Below are 17,493 nucleotides of genomic sequence, written 5' to 3'. Positions count from 1 at the left end.
TACTTAACGAATCAGCCTGTTCCACCGCAGGAATGCTCCTGGCGAGCCCAAATATATATTTATTCTTTCTGAATGAGGACCTGAAGCTCGCCTCCCTGCAACTTTGGCTCGTGGAATCGAGCTCTGCCTTCTGAAGCAGCCCAGAAGGAGCGGACGCTGTCAGCTGCAGGACAGCACGGGCCTGCCTGGGAGGAGCTCCGTCCCCTCCTTTCTAGGGGATTCCCTTCCATCCAGACTCTCACCACATCTCCTCTGCTAGCGCTCCTTACCCAGGCGCCACAAAAAGACAATGTCTTCCACGTCATCCGTGTTTGCTCACGTCAAATCCATGCTGTTTGATGCTGGGAATCTGTGAAGGCTGCCACGTGACAGGCATTCGATTAATGGCAGTTGTCATTATAAATGAGGAAGAAGTCAAAGAAAAAGCCCCCTTTGAAATTCTGTCTCCTTATCCATGAGAGATGTTTTAGTAAATATTTGCCCTCATATGAATTATATTAAGACTCGCTGAAATGTACCTAGAGACCCTTTCCTCCTGGCTTCTCTTTCCGTCAGAAGCTATCAGCCCCCGAAGTTGTCTTAGTGCAGAGGACAGGACCCACAAGCAAGTAAGGACAAACAGCCACAGACAGATCTGATGCAACACTGTGCTTCCAGCCCTTTCTGACAAAGGGCTATATCTCCACTGTTTCACCTGCACAGGGTCTGAAGGGAGAAGGAATCCTATTTTCAAGACTGTTTGCTCTTCTTGCCTAACTGCTCGGACCTTCTGATCATACTCTGAAGATCTCATTTTTGGGGTGGGAGGAGGGAAAAGGAAGAAAGGAGATGAGAAAGTCATCTTCCTACATGGTCAATCCAGAACATGACACACACACGTGCCATTTTTTGTTCTGTTTTGCTTTTGTTTTCTCCATTTTACCCAGCGGCACATCAGCAGGCACTAATTTCACAAAGCTCCCGCTCTCGAACTTTGTCAACTCAACTCACTTTCTCCTCTGCAAGCTGAAGCAGATGCTAAGTGCCCCTTCAGAGGACGTCCAGGAACTCATCACCTAGGTAAACACACTTTCTCCACAGGGAATCCTGCGCCAGGCACTTCCGTGAGACATCTAAGCTGTGTAAACAGATTTAAATTCTGCCTGCAAATAATCCAGGTGGCCTTGGCAGACCAGAATCCGCAGCCCTCTCAAGAACAGAGTCTTGCTGTTAATTTAATATTTAGAGCGACCTCTCCCCAGGGAGGAGACCGGAATAAATACAGAAAGGGAGGAATTGGCAAACATCTGAAAATATTCTCAACGTTGGCTCAGACAGGACCTCTCATTATTTAGATGAGGGAGCTCACATTCCTCATCTTATGGATGCTTCCAACACCTCCAGAGGCTAAAGCCTCCTCGAAGGTAATGAAAAAGTCAGTCAAGTTTGCAAATTCTCCTAACCATACCTTCGAGAAGACTGATCCTGGAAGTGTTACCCACCCAGTCAACACCGTCTCCCTTCCCCCTCCTCAGCACTGAGCCGGGAGATCAGCTCATCCTGAGGAGGGAAAATGGCCACCACCAGCGGAGATGGCTCAACCCCAATGGAGCAGTTCACCCGAAATGGACCCCCAACACAAACAGGAGACTGCCTCTCTCTTTTCACTTTGCCAAGCAGTAACCACTACCATTCTTTCAAAAAGAGGAGCTTCAAAATTTTCCTCTTCCATCAAAAATGGAGCTTAAGTTATAAAGCTGTGGAAGAGTAGAGCCTAAATCCCCATCAACCAAATGGACAGGCTGACGGTCGGAGCGCCAGAAACACACACATCTGAGGTACAACTGCCTTCCTTTCGCTTCAGAGTCGTAGCCCTTCCACAGCTATGTTCATCTAGACAGAAAGGAGAATTCTGCATCTTTTAGCTAATAATCGAGACTGAAACAGAGTCAGTCCTTCCGGCTGTTAGCCTACACAGAGAATACATAACTTAACCAGTCCTAATATGAACTCTTGAAGAAGTGGGAAAAGCCTTACGCAACATGGGATGCAACGTTAGTATTTCTAGTCACGTTTCCTCCCCAGCATCTGGACTCAATGCTTCCAGCCATGAGTGAGTGGCCATGGTCCCACTACATCTGATCATCCTGCCCATCACCGTCCCCAAACAGGGTCAAAAGCAACACGGTGGCAGGGACCCAGATGCAATTCCACACTCTGTTTTAAGTGAGGACACATAAGAATGGTGATGATAAAAGGTTAAACAGAACAAAGTTCTGCCTCTCAAAGACAATGACGGCTGTGGCGGTGGTAATACGGCATGAAGAAAGCAAGTGAGCTTTGCCAGACATTTAAGACACCAACGAGGAGGGAGACATAAAAATCGGTTGGTTACCTCTCTCTGAATCCAGGCAGGCATGAGGGAACAGAGCAGAAACAATACGTTAGCATTCACTCGGCATCCAGGAAATGAAACAGTCCCGTTAACGGCAACTCCGAGCACTGACATCCCATCTTATTCCCCAACTTTGCTGCGATGAGTAGCCTTTCAGTGCTTATTTTAGCTGAGCTCTGCCACACAGAAGTGTGTATTTTGAGCCACGTTACGATGAAGCCAAGAGATGCCAGCTGAGTTTAGAGGCAACATATCAACCGGGGGAGGTAATCAAGCTTAAAATATCACAGGCAAATACAGGAAACTGTTTGCAGTAAACACTGGCAAGGCCCGTGTCTGCGTTTCCCAGCTCCACCTGCTCCCAATAAAAACTGTACAGTAAAAATGACTGCAAACAGTCTTACCTGTTTTTACTAATTTCTGACATTCTATTAATTGAGCCGCAACATTCACATCTCCTGCTTTCCCTCAAATGCATCATGAGAAGGCAACAGAGCAGGGGGGAGCACAGGCAGAAAGGTCAAGGGCAGGGGTGGGATGTGCGAAGGCCGGCAGGGTGAGGGTCAGATGTGCCAGGGAAGAGAGGAGCAGAGAGGGAGAGGGGTGCAGAGCCATATGGGGTTTGAGGGCCAAAGGCTTCGAGTTTCTCTACCAGTGCTGCCCTGAGACGCCAGGGTGACCCTGATGAAGTCACTCAACCTCTTGACCCGGAGTGCTCCCCATCCCCTCTGGTCCCATCACAGCCCATGTGAAAGGGCTTGAAGACCACCGAGGGCCCGGGCTGGTCGCACACATGCGAGTGAACGGACAGCAAGTGGCCTGCAGAGGCCGGGAGCACAGGATAGTGAGAAGGGAACGAAGAAACCCAACCTTCACAGAAACCCGCTCCTGCTGGCGCCCTGCAGCCGGGGTCCTGGAGCACCAGCCGGGCTCCACGGGGAGGGGAGCTAATCATGGGCTGAGATAGCAAGCGGGTCCCCTAGGGAGCCCGAGTCCTACAGCAGGAAGGCAGAGCTGGATGGCCTGATCCAGAACGATGACCACCGCCTGTTATCAAGGGGAGAGGAACCGAACGAGCAAACAACCCAAACTGCAGATACAGCGACTCACCACAAACAAAACTTTGGGTATTTTGATATCAGCAAAGCAAAACCTCTGGAACAACAGAACATCCAAACTGTCAGACATTATCGGGGCGGGGGGGGGGGCTTCCGGAGGATTTTATTTAGTACATTTGTTTGAATACTATACAATAAGCACGTGTGCTTTCTGTACTACAGATATGTAAACACCGACCTCGCCATTTCAGGGGCGCACTGTGATAAGCGCACCCCAGCACAGGGGACAGCACGCAACCACGACTACCACAGTGACGCTCCTGACAGCCACCCTTTCCTGAGCTCTGGCTCCGTGTTGCCCAAGCAGCAAGCCGACGAGGTTCTGTTTTACTGTCCTCACTGATAAAGGAGAAACCAAGTTCAGGGAGGTCGAAGACCATGAAGGTCATGCAGCTATACACGGTGAGGTCAGGGTTTGACTGCAGGTCTGCACGACTCTCTACTCCTAGTCTTCTTACAACGTAGCCATGGCGGGTACCCCATACTCCTCACAGTCTGGCAGACTCACTCGCGGTCTGTCTCCCAAATGACCCAGTCAGTTACAGTCAGTTACAACGCACGGGTATTCAAGACAGGGGCAAAAGGTTTGGCCAAGGACCTGGGGCTTCAGATGTAGAGGGGGACCTCCATCCCTCTCCTTGGACTGTGGACTATCATAGGGGGAGAAGGCAGACGACAATTCCCAAAAGAGGTCCTTTAGGCTGAGGATGAAGACAGAGCTATGTCCCAAGCCCGTTGGCAGCCATGCTCCCTTGGGTGCGTTCCTCATTCTCTTGTCGTCCCAGGCCCCTCTATGTGCCAGGCACACTGCATTATGTGGTGTGACCCTTCAAACCAGCTTCCTCATCAGCGAAAAAGGGATAAGGACACCTGGCTCAGACTAATCATGAGAATTAAGTTAAATAAGATGGTGTGTATAAAAGAGTACTGGCATGTAACATGGTGCGATAAACTGCCTCGTTCTAGTGGTTGTCACTAAGTCAGCGGAGAGCTTCAGGGCTCAGCTGTGTCACGCTGGGGGCTCTGCAGGAGAAATGTCTCCGTGGGACGGGACGTCACCGGGGGAAATGCTGTGGCCCTCTCCTCAGATGTGCTGGCCACTGTTGACCACAGGATGAGAGGAAGTCACCTCCTGCTCATGTCCTTCTGTCAGTCTGTGAACGCAATTTCAAGTCATCACCAAGGGATCCAAAGACGCGGATCCTAATCCCACACTGAATGACCATGAGGTAAGTCTCTTAACCTCTCAAGTCTTGGTTGCTCATTTCAGATTAGATGGTTTAGGAATCGCCTAGTGCTCAGATGTTTAACACAAGGGGATTTGTTGAAACGCTTTGACTCTTACAATAAAAAAAAAAAAAAAGAGCAGGTAGCATTTCGCTAGCTAGCTTTCCACGTATACCAGATGTTTTTAATTTTTTATTCTTAACAAAAAGCCTCTGCCTATGGTAAAAACTTCGCTTGATAATTTATCTTCAATCTAGAGACCTGAGAGAACAGTCTGCTTCTTTTGAGTACAATTATTATTGAAGCCTTAGAGATTGTAAATCAGATCCATTACTAGCGATCCCCTTAAGGAAAGAGCCTCAATACGGAGCCACAGTGTTTTCCCTGACGGCAGAACAACTTTGAACATGGTTCGTTCTTTTGGGGTTAACAGACGCTGCTTGACTTCCGTGTGGAAGTGAAAGCCAGCCATAAATAGGGACTTAGAGCGATCAGAAAATGCACAAGAGTCTAAGCGGCAGGTGCTTCGCTGATTTGACACCTTGTAAATTTGCCGGGAAGAAAACCTCAGCCCGGAGCCGGGCTTCTGCGGGAGGCGCGCCCGTCCATGAGCGAGCAAGGCTAAGCGCGGCGCCAGGAACAAGCTTGCTGCCCTCTCGCCGTACACGCAGGGGGAAGAACGAAACTCCAGGATGAATTCCACAGCAGCCACACGTCCAAGGCTGCCTCATCAGTATGCTCTCAGAGGCTATTTCTTGGGAAAATGAACGTGGGAGTCATTGACAGTGTTTTCATTAAAATAAGCCTGAAATAACAGAGCTACTTGCATGTGTAACTGGGTATCCAAACGAATAGGAAATTCCTCAAAATAAACTGCATGCCAGAACGACGACGTCTGTTCCTGCTTTCTGGAGGAGGACGCGTCCCTCTTCCCCGGCACGGCCACCTACTTCGTATGCGGCGCACGACCTTCTACTTTTCACAAACGGAGCACGTAGAGCCAGGACTTGCCAGTGGGCTTCTCGCTCCGTTTCTGCAGGGCTCTGTTTCACGCTCCTCTTTGATGCCTGTCTTTCATCACTGGGGGGTCTGCTGAGCCTCTGGAGCACCAGCACAGACCTGTGTTCTCCACACGACCATGAAGCAAAAACTATGAAACTTTATGTCACGAAGACTCTCATACCCATTCCTGAGCCTCGCGGTCTGCTTTCCCCCTCACTTCAAGGTTTTTTGCCTCTTACCCCTGACATGTCTTAGTTGTTTGCCCTTGGTCAAGGCCTTTAGCCTCTCTGCTCTTCAGTTTACTCATTTGTAAAGTGGGAATGATAGCCGCACTGACCCCCTAAGAGGGCCGCGGGGAATACACCCGTTGATCCATAAGGTTCACGGTGTGATGGTGCGTAGCGTGGGCTCGACGTGTGTGCTCAGCGGGGCGCCAGCAAATTGTGAACGTCAAGGAGGTCTGCTGTGAGGAAGTTCCCTAACCTGTTTCAGATCATGGAACCTTTTGGAATCTGATGAAAATACCCCAGAAAGAAATGTGCATGAACTCGCAATTTTATGTACAACCTTAGCAGGATGGGGAGAAGGTTCAGTAACGCCTGGAACTCATTCACAGACCCCCTTCAAATCCATACCCTGCAGGTAAAAGATCTCTGAACTGAACTGAATTCTGGATTTATGCAAATTTACCATCTGGTGTATGGAGTTTGAGAGAATTCAGCTCAGGAGAAGGTTCTGTCCTTCCCAGGATCAAAGGGTGACAGAAGCACCTGTCTTTGATAGTGTGGCTAATTCTGCAAGCTAGTTCTCTTCTCACCTCCTTGCTCCTGCCCTCCCAGTACCACGCAAGCCTGTTAACTTGCGGACGCAGGGAGTCAAGAGTTCCAACAGGAGTGAGTGTGAGGACGAGGATCTAAAGTGGTGTGAGGTTATTGAAATTCAAGGCACATTCTTCTAAACAAAGGACTTTCTCATGCAGCTGGAGAGAAGACACAATAGTTACCAGTCAGCTTACTAATGAGGGAAAAAGGGATATCTGAGAGCAACCAGGAAATGAGTTGTTTTCTTTTAAAGTCCATGTTTGAAGAGAGTAAGAAAAATTAACAAGTGTCTGCTTTCATCTGGGCTGTATTACAGTAAAATAACAACAACAACAACAAAACAACCAAGCCTCTTTGAGTATCTATGAAAAGAGAATACACATACAAGTTATATTTAGGTCTTAAGTGAGACAAAACTCATGCCACATTACATTTTCAAGTTATAAAATTTAGGGCGTAATCAAAAGACAAAATTATGTAAATTATACCTGAATTGTGAAACCACGGGTTGGCTTCCTTCCTGAAAGCAGGTGCAGAAAAACAAAAAAAAACTACTTGAGACCCCGAAGGCTCCTCTCTGACTGTGACACAGAAGAGGGAAGAAGGGTCTTCACTGGAAAAGTGGCTTCCATGCAGGAAGTACTACTGGGACACACAGCACCAGCAAGACATAGAAAAGACTCCCACTGAAAACCATGGTGAGTCTGTGGGTGAAATCTCTTCCATTCCACGCCCCCAGCCATGTGGAGGGCCTCTCTCAGGGAAGCCACATTCTTCAATCTGTTTCTAAATGTTCTAGAGGACTTAGGGCAATCATCATACAGCGAATCTCCATTTCTTTGTGCAGAAAGGAGTGCCAGCACAGCCAGCACTAAGAGCCAAGACACTCGATCACCTGAATTTTGGAAACTTCCATCTGGATACAAGTATTCCTGATACTCTGTAAACTCAGTAATACCTCAACAAAGACAGACATCAACACCAGCATGACTGACTAATAAGAAAATCAGCACAACAGCGCCCGTTTCACTGAATCTGCTCCCCACCCAGGCTCCGTTCTTGGCACACATTATGGTCGAGCCACCCAATAACCCAGTGGGGAGCATCACGACTCATTTTACAAACAAGGAATCCAAGATGGCAAGGAATTTAACTTGCTCAATACCCCCACCAAGAGAAAGTGGTCGATCTCCAGACGGACCCAGCAGGTCCGCTTGCCCGGTCTCTTCTCCTTGTGTGGCTCTAGGGCACCCAGCACCAGACTGAGCCCGCCTCTCCTAGGATGCATCCCTCGGTAAAGAGAGGCGGGCTCAGCTCTCCGCTCCTGTCTCTAGCCTATTGGATTTCTGGTTCCACCACTGTGGGAGCTGGTAACAAAAAGTGCTCTGTTCGGTGGAAACAACTTTCCCAGGCAAAGGCTGAGGGTTTCATCCTTTACACAGCAGCCAATTACCCTGTTGCCGCCCTGCTCATGATGCCCTCCCAAACTCCCCGTGTGTCTCTCTTGGACCTCACTTTCTGCTGCACCCACAGCCTGAGGGGCTCCAGCCACACGCCCGTCCTTCTATTCTCAAAACACACATGCCTGTTTCTACTTTGGAACTCTGGTGCTCCCTCTTCCCACTGCCTGGATCCCGTCTGCCCCCAGGTCTCCGAGGGAAGATTCCTCCTTACTGTCATCACCTCCAGAAAACCCCTCCCGGCCACCCAGGTATTGCCAACCCCTGCAGCCACCTAAAGTTACTCTGCTTTTTTAATTGTTCTTCCTTCTACCCCACAAGGGGAAATCTGTGGGAGCTGGAACTTTCCCTGCTGTGTTGGTTCACTTGTATTGTAACCTGTGTTGGTTCACTAAGTATTTGCTTACCACCGCCTGGTGCATAGGGCCACGTAGTCCATACATATTTTTGAATGAATGAAAGAATAACTAAATAGAGTAAACAAAGGACTCTCCCCTCCCCACTCCTGGTCACGTTGGTAAGACTCTAAGGCAATGAACCTGGGAGTAATAGGGAGTTGGCTGGATTTCGTTTTCTCCCGCTGCTGTTTGCCCCAGACAGCACTTTAAAAATGACTTTAGCTCACATTCCGTTTTCATGTCATCTGAAACTATGTTAATAAAAGATATTTCATGTGAATGGGCAGGAGGAGAGTTCTGAAAAGATGATCAATCTCTTGTGACTCTATCTGAAGTGAAGCAAATCTATACTTTGATCATCTCCAGCAGAAACAATAATGTTTCCAGAGCCTGTAACTAGATTCCTTCTTCAGAACATTTGTCTAAGTGAAAAACAGCTCCTCTGCTCCTGGAATCAATATATAAATTTCCATTGCACAATGATGTCTATCAGGACTTGTCAAATCCCCCAGTAATTTTCTTTATATTTGCACTCGAGAAGAAATAAACCTTTGCTTATCATTTAGGGAAAAGGCCCCGGACCACACATTTCCATATACAGTGAGGCAGCGCAAGTACAGACAGCCGAACCAGGCAGCGTCATGGAGCACGCCAGAGGGCTGGGCTGTCTCAGCAGAACTTACTGCATGATACCACTTGAAAGAATACCCATCTTTCCTGTTCAGGAAGGTAACTTTCTCTATGCAGCTAGTCTCTTTGTTCCAGCCTCTTTTTTTTCTTTTCCAGCGAATATAAGAAATCTTGAAGAAACAAGAAACACAGTCCCATGACGATAGCATTGTGTTTTCACACTGTCTGAATTTGCTTTCCTCTTATTATCCATATGTGTTCATATTTGACAAATGGAATAAAGATGCCACCTTGAAGAAGCTTAAGAGTGGGCTTGGGATGTCTGAATAATGGTTTGTCACGGAAGTACCCCAAACAGCCTGACCGCCTCCAGGAATCCAGTTCGGAGACTGGTTTTCAGAATACCGCATGGCTGGCCAAAAGTGACTGAACCTTCTTCCTTTCAAAGGACAAGGTCCCTCTTTCAGTTGTCGCTGTGGGTTCCACTTGGGTCCTTTAAACCAGGGTGAAAAACCATGGCCCTAGGATCAAAGACCATCCGTCCCCGTGTGTTTTGTTTGTTTGTTTTTTAAAATTTTATTTATTTATTTGACAGGGAGAGAGATCACAAGTAGGCAAAGAGGCAGGCAGAGAGAAGGGGGTAAGCAGGCTCCCTGCTGAGCAGAGAGCCCAATGCGGGGCTCGATCCCAGGACCCTGAGATCATGACCTGAGCCAAAGGTAGAGGCTTAACCCATGAGCCACCCAGGCACCCCCATCTGTTTTTATAAAGTGTCACTGGGGGCACCTGAGTGGCTCAGTTATTAAGCGTCTGCCTTCAGCTCAGGTCATGATCCCAGGGTCCTGGAATTGAGTGCCACATCAGGCTTCTTGCTCAGTGGGGAGCCCGCTTCTCTCTCCCCCACTCCCCCTGCTTGTGTTCCCTATGTCTCTCTCTGTCAAATAAACAAAATCTTAAAAAAAAAAAGGAAAGTGTCACTGGAACACGGCTACACCCACTGGGTTCCTATTGTCTACAGCCGCTCTTGTGCTTGAAGAACAGGACTTGGAGAACAGTAGCTATGACAAAGATGATATTTAATATCAGGCCTTTTCCAGAAAAAGTCCCAAAACCCTGCTTAGACGACACCCCGATTCAGGGGTGCAGCACACAATGCAGAGTCTCGTCGCAGCTAAGTAACAGGTGGCGCCCAGTGCAAGAGAAAACGGGAGGCTCCGTGTGAAGGACTGACGACCTGCAAGACGGTAAGAGCGGAGCGTCCAACTGAGCCTGAACGGCAGCCCGAGCTGCTGGAATAATCCCCGTGACGGGTGACAGACTCCGGAGCCAGCCAGAAACGGCTCCATCCAGATGCGGGAATAAGAGTGCTTCTCATTTGTAGCTTCTTCAGAACCAAAAACACCTTTTGCTCAACTGCAATTTTTCACGCGTGGCTGACATAAGAGTCGGAGTCAATACGGAACTCTGCCTCAACCGTTTTATTTCCAGAAGGTCGCATGTAGGCTAGGAATGTTATTCCTGGGGGTGGGGGGAGGGTGGTTGGGGGCCGAGATCACGCTAGACTTCTAGCAAACAGCATTTTCATGTAACCTGGCAAACAGATGCATGACACGACATGACAGAATCAGGCCAAATCAGGCCTGATTGTCAACTGTGCTCTCTGCAGCAGCTTTTCCCGGGTCATAATTATTTCAACTGTCATAATTTATTCATCCCCAGACAAGGTTCCACATTCCAGGGTAACTAGTCCAGGCAACCAGGTCACAAGGGCTGGGAGCCCCGTCACTTCCATCCCTCCTTGAGCCTAAAATTCTGACTAGGAAAGGAAGATCTTCTGCAACGGTATTTTTTTGGGCAAAACCAAACCAAAGTTCGTTTCAAAACCAAAGTTAACTGGTGAAGACACTGTCAGCTTTCAAGTTCATAAATCTGAAGGTGGGAGGGTACAAAAAAATCCCATCAGAAACCAGAGACTTCATTTCTACACTTTACAGGTACAAGGAAATGGCCTTTTTAGCTCACAGAGTGCTCAGTGACGTTCCCGCAAGGTTACCAAGGAATTTTATTCTTTCTGCTTTCAGATACATACAGAACAAATTGTGTTTGTGACAATATATCAGTTGTCGATACTCAAGACTGTTGCATGTGAAATAAACAACATCCCAGGCGATTATCAATGGTTTCTTTCAAAGCAGGAGCAAAGGTAGAGTAATTCTATGTTTAAGCTTTAATCTTAAACCCGTCTTCTTTCTTTTGTTGATCCTTTATTTTTATGGCAGAGCAGAGAAAATGCTCAAAGGTCTGTTACCAGCTTAGAAGGCTAGTCAGGGCAATGAAGGGGGAAAATGGCCTGGAAAGATGGCCATATGCACAGCACTTCACGGGACAGCTCTGCCCATCCTCAGTGGAGAATCAAACGAAATTAAGTCGAGGTCTTGCTACAACATAATTTGAAACTGAGTTACTCTATTGCTTAAAATTTTGTCCTTAAACAGGCATTACTTCTTTTTATCTGTATTTCAAACAGAAATAAACAATGAATCTAAACATTCAGGGCAGTCCGAGAACACAACTCCGCTTCCTACAACTACCATAGTCAGTCTTGCTCGTTCAATCTCCACAGTCCACTTCCTTCATCCCCTCTGCCACAGCTTTGATCTTTCCTGGCCTGGGACTTGCTAGCGGGTCCCTCGGCTTCCACTTCTGCTCCTGACATCCATTCCCCTCACAACATTCACTGAGATCTTTTTTTATGAAATAAATTAGATCACGGCATTCTCCTGGTTACCACCCTTCAAAGGCTTCTCATTACATTAAAAAGAAAACCCAATCCTTCCACCACAGCCGAAAAGCCCCACAAAATCTTGTCCCCACCTGGCTCTCCCATCCCAGTACACACCACTGGCCCCTTTGCTCCTGGCTCCAACCATGATCCCTGAACGTGCCATGTGCCCTCTGCTCAGAGCTTCCTACTTGCTCCCCACGTGCCTTCTTCTCGGCCTTCTGGTTCGGCTCAGATGTGACCTCCTAGGATGGACTGCTTCTTGGTGGCCCCTTTCCCCACGGAACTACTGCACTACATTCTCCACGCCACTGATCATCTTCGTGACACTTATACTCTATATCATTGTGCTCCCTAAATTGTTCTTCTGGCTTCTGTCCTGCCTCTTTGCACCTAGTCTGTCTCATTCCAGCACGTCCCTCACAAGACACCCGACATGCAGATGTTCCGTATGTGCTGAACAGCAAGATAATCTATAGATAATAAATATTGAGCGCAACAGAAAATAAAGCATTTTCATCTATATTAATTCAGCTGCCCAGTCAACAAATTCAATCATTTATGGAGAGCATCCTACACTCTGGGCCTCACTCCCTGCTGAGCCAGATACTCTATTAGGGCCAGAAGAACCCAAAGGTCTTAGAATTTCTCAAAAATGTATAGTCCGTATTTAAAATAGGCATTTAGAAAAGAATAAGTTACACCACTATTTAGTATGTTTTCATGTAACCCTAGGGATTTGTGGAAAATCTGGAAACCCAGATGAGTAAGAAGTTATATATCATCAATACACTCTTTAAAAAAAAAAAAAAAAAAAAAAAAAGGCGAACCAAACCCACCCCCCTGCCACAAAAACCCACCACCCCACGAAAAGTACAGAAAGAGTAAATTGGGGTTTTTCAACTGTGTTCCAGGTCTTTAAATCTAGGCATCACCTCTTCACACTTGGGGACTGTGGACAGATGGAAAGCTTTGCTCAGTCAGTGGTCCAGAATGGAATCCATTTCCCTGGGGGGTCGTTCAAGAGGAAAGCTGTTGAGGTGAGACCAGGAGACGGCGTGACGGATAATTTTTGAAACAGACTGGAATGACCACATCCAAATAAACAGTGCCCCTGTTCAAACACTTTTAGAACTCAGCTTTTGGCCCTCCTTGAAGGCCCTGACCCCTCTGAGAGGTATCCATGACCCAGGGAAGCAGGTGCAAAAAGCCTGACCCAACGGTCTGATGGCTACCTCCACCCTTAGAGAGGAGGTGACCTTGGTCCAACCTGTGCGCACCTACAGCCTTGGGCTCAGCGGACCTCCAAGGCAGTGGGAGCAGCAACACCCTCTTGCCTCACCTCACTGCTATCCGTACTATTCCTCAGGTGTGCTCAAGTTCAAAGGATCTGAAATGGATCCTCAGACAGCATTATGTGAGCGCCAAGAAAGCAAGTGGGTACTTGTTGCATTTTCCACTTTAATCATCAGTGCCAACGCCCTGCACATAGCAGGTGCTCAATAAACACTTATTAAATAAATTATCCCCATTGCTCAAAAGCTAGGACTTGCTGCAATGATAGAGGAGCTCATTCATGCACCACGTGTCAGAAAGGTGAGGTTCCCGACCGACCTAGCATAGAGCCCGTGCCCTCACTCTGGGCCTCACTCCCTGCTGAGCCAAGAACCACTGGCACCTTTGACGATAATGGCTGAGGCTTTGTGGAAAGTCTTTCCCCCATTCAGCTTTTTACTCACATTTCATTCTGGACAACACAGCCACCATAACTTTTACAAAATGATGGACAAAATAGGGATTTAAGACTTTTTCCTCACAATACATTATTCTAAGTCCCTGGGAAAGGCTTCAGGGCACCAAATGATTCATTCACAAAAGCAGCACCAACTGAAAGGCAGTGGCAAAGATCTGAACTTTAGGGAGAAAACTTGCAAACTGCTTTTGTGGCAGAGTAAGGCCGGAGGAGAGACTCCCCCATCCACGGTCTTAGGAAACCAAAACGAGAAGACAAGGAAAGCAGGCACAACCCACCATTCAGGATTCAAGTCAAAGCCAGGCTGTGGCTGCAGTTATGAAAAGAAAGAAAAAGACTAATGGGATTGCCTGCTCCTCCGTGTTCTCCTACCCAAGGCAGTAATGAAGATTCACAGCCACACATTAATTAGGGAATCAATAGACGTGTCTGGTTACTATACTGGTACAGGGAAACAGATAATGGAGAGAGAAGGCACACATTCCCTGAGAATCCAATCGAATATTGTATACAGTATTTCCCTCACGTTTCTCTTTTTCAAAAAACTCCTTTTGCCAAGAGCAAGGAGGTGAGGGGTTGGCTGACTTTCTACATTTTGGGGGAATCTGAAACATTTTCTCACATGTAAGTCACACAGATATTCTAAAATCATATGGCTACAATTATTTGTCAATGCGCTCTCTACACCAAAGAACACTGCTTTTAATCCAAAAATCGGATTACCAAGATCCTGCAATTGTTTTTCACTCCTAATAGACAAGAAGGCAAATGTGGATTCACCAAGGCGCATGTGAGATGAATGCACTCATTTACTCAATCATAACCCTGGCCGCGAGAGAAATGCCCAGCGCACAGCCCGCGAACAGCCCACCCCGGAACAGCTTCCTGCCGCGCTGGTCAACTCGGATCAAAAGACTCCCGCATCCCACCCCACCCCTCCAATCCCTCCCATCTCCACCCTTCTCTCCCGCGAGGCAGAAAGACCCCTCCTCAGCCTTAGCAGCCGCCCACGACCCCGCACTTCGCTAAGCGCCGACTCGGGAAAAGGCAGAGCCTTTGTCCCGCGGGTCTCCCGTGCCCGCCTCGCCGTCCCCGAGAGCCAGCTCGGGCTCGGACCCCGCTCGTCCCCTCCGCACGCACCTGCAGACAAAGGCCCGCCGCCCCTCTCCACGTCTCTCACCTTGGCCTCCGCCCCGGCGCTGGGACGAAGACAGCGGTGACCACGCCAGCCGGCCCTCCGCGGCCGCTCGACCGCACCAGCAGCCACGCGGCCCTTCCGTCTCAAGTTGAAGCGAGTGGCGTCCGCGCCTCCCCGCGTCGGTGCCTGCCCGCGGGCGCTCTCCGCCCGCCCCCGCCGCCGCCGCCGCCGCCGCCCATTGGCTGCTGGGGAGGAGCCGCCCCGCCCGCCCCGCCCCCCGCCAGGTGTGCCCCTCAGGTGCACCCGCCAGGTGCTCCCAGCGGCCAGAGACGAGCGAAGAGCGGGGTAGAATCCCTTCATCCCCCCAAACCCCCAATTCTAGGGCGAACAGCTCCCATTTGGGACTCTCGGCGCTTGGAAAGTTCATTCTAATCCCGCTGAACCGCTTTAGAAAACTGACGCCCTGGGCTTGGGATTCTGGTTCCTCACAGACCCAGCTTGATCCGTGCTGGGGGGGTGGGGGGTGCGGGGGCCAGAGCAGGTGGCAAGGGTGGGAGGGGATGGGCACTGCAAACCACAGCCAGAACGCCTTTGCAGTGTCAAGACAAAGCAGGAGCCAACTGCAGTCTGATAAATCAGGCAGCAAGTTTTGAACAGAGCTCAAAGCTATTTTTCTCGGATTTCCTGCCAATTTACAAGAAACACTTAACAGCTAGTAGTTCACCCCTACACACCTTTCCAATCCTGGCCTCTCTCAAGGCACCTTTTGTTTAATGCTGACTTGGAGCCAAGATGACACCAGCGTCCCAACACTGTCATCTCTAGTTGAGAAACCCCCATACATAGAAGCAGGAAAGTGTCCAGTTGGCTATGTGACAGCATTTTAAATAAGTGCTGGCCAGTCATTGACTAAAACAGAATTTGAAAGGAAAATCCAAGGTCTCCTACTGTCTTTATTCTGTGTGTAAGGAAAGTACTTCCTCTACTAATTGTTTCTGAGCAAGATGTTTGATTGGACAATTCAACAAGTGAAACAGGCAGGGGACATCGGCCGTGTTTTCTGCTATCTTCAAAGTACCATGCACAGAACTGACAAAATGTACAGAGAAAATCAAAGGAATATGCAACTAGGAGGTCTTGTCTCAGTTTATTTATTTTTTTTTAAGATTGTATATCTTTATTTGAGAAAAGGAGACAGCATGAAAAAGAGAGAGTTCGAGCATTGAGGGGGAAGAGCAGAGGGAGAAGTGGACTCCCCACTGAGCAGGGAGCCCAATGTGGGGCTCGATCCCAGGACCCCGGGATTATGACCTGAGCGGAAGGCACACCCTTAACTGACTGAGCCACCCAGGCGCCCCCTTGTCTGAGTTTAGTAAAACACGCCACAGGTGTACAGGAAACTCTTAATGTTCATGTCTTAAAAGCAGATTAAACATCTACTTGTTTGTTCAACATTTACTAAGCTCTTCCTAAAGGCCGGGCTCTGTGCTGACAACTCTGTATGGGGCTTTTCTGGCCATCAGTTGTTTTTCAAGGGGGGATATGTTTTCACTTCCGGTATAACTGAATCTAAGACCAGTAATACCTCAGCTGTTTAGAAAAGTTGCTTATAGTTAACTGCTTAGGCAACCACCACCTTTTGGCACACAGCCTGAACTGGGGATGGGGGTGAGTTTGGGGCTTGGGGTCCAGCAGTCCGAAGACGCGTCACGTGAACTGATTTCACAGAATCCCACCCATCCGGCCTTCAGAGGCTGCTGTTCCTTCCTTACACCTAATTCTAGTAGTTTGGTTCCTTGCCTACAGCAGGGTGGAAATGACAAATCAGAGCTGCCAGATGCTGGAAGGTGACAACACTGTGGGACAGCTGAGCCTGACATCAGGCTCAACAAGTCCTGCCAAGTCTTACCTGCCACTGTTCTCTCCAAGTCAGCACCCCCTCGACACTCCCTTGCCTCCACCCTAGGTCCCGCCACCACCTTCTCTCAGTCTCCCAATAGCCTCCCCCCCCACTCTCATTCCCGCCTGGCTGTTCTCACGTCGGTCACACCTGAGTCCCAAATCACCAACCTGAGCATCCACGCTCAGCCTTTAAAACCCTACAGTGGCTTCCTGTTAACTGGAGATACAGTCCATAACCACTTCCAGGGTCTCTGAGGCCACCTGGGATCTGGTCCTTATTCTCTCTCTAACCAACATGGCAATCCCATTCCTTCTTCCTTCCAGCCTTACCTTCTGGAACATGCCCAGCTACTTCCCACTTCAGCCTTAGCACCATCTGTTTCTTTCTTCTGAAATGCTCTACACTGCCCTGCTCACCTGGCTAATCCCATTTGTCCTTTGTATCTCAGCCCACTCCCTCGAGAAGAATCTTCCTACCTGGCACTTTCACACCCTCACCCCCTCCATTCCCTGCTATCCTGCACTGTTTCTTTATCGTCCTCTTCTCTTTCATTTTATGTTGAATTTTATATACTTGGTTTTGTGCCTGTATAGTAAAGAATTCAAACTTGGCCAAAGAGAGGTCTGGCCTTTTCCCCTTGGCTTCTGGAGGTGATCTCGAAAACCTTGGAAGGTCATGCCTAACACTAGTGTTTTTGTTTGCCGTCAGGTCTTGGGTCACGCTAGATAGTCTAACGATGTGATTTAGGGTAAGGACTTTGGGATATTTGGCATCAATTCTACCCCTGGAGGGGCTGGAGACTGAGGTCAACCATGCGAGTGCCTATGTGATGGAGTCCCAGTAAAAATTCTGGACACCCAGGCTCAGATGAACCTCTCTGGCCGGCA

General features: G+C 48.6%; 1 protein-coding gene across 5 annotated transcripts in view; it reads right to left on the bottom strand.

Annotated features, from left to right (window-relative positions):
- The window catches only part of APBB2 (amyloid beta precursor protein binding family B member 2), a 378,415-nt gene that overhangs the window by 20,749 nt on the left and 340,173 nt on the right, over window positions 1-17,493 (bottom strand). For 4 of the 5 annotated variants that reach the window (XM_032852788.1, XM_032852806.1, XM_032852795.1 and 1 more), the window contains one exon: window positions 2,375-2,380. In XM_032852788.1, coding sequence (XP_032708679.1) covers window positions 2,375-2,380 — 6 coding nt within the window. Of the gene's footprint in view, window positions 1-2,374; window positions 2,381-14,745; window positions 14,844-17,493 lie in introns of those variants that run through there. The other variant, XM_032852823.1, reaches the window with a different exon arrangement.

This window comes from Lontra canadensis, unplaced genomic scaffold (assembly GCF_010015895.1).
Source record: "Lontra canadensis isolate GAN:19392208 unplaced genomic scaffold, GSC_riverotter_1.0 scaffold1, whole genome shotgun sequence".
Classification (NCBI taxonomy): domain Eukaryota; kingdom Metazoa; phylum Chordata; class Mammalia; order Carnivora; family Mustelidae; genus Lontra; species Lontra canadensis.
Note: the sequence above shows the minus strand (reverse complement) of the source record. Positions and strands in the feature narration are given on the sequence as shown.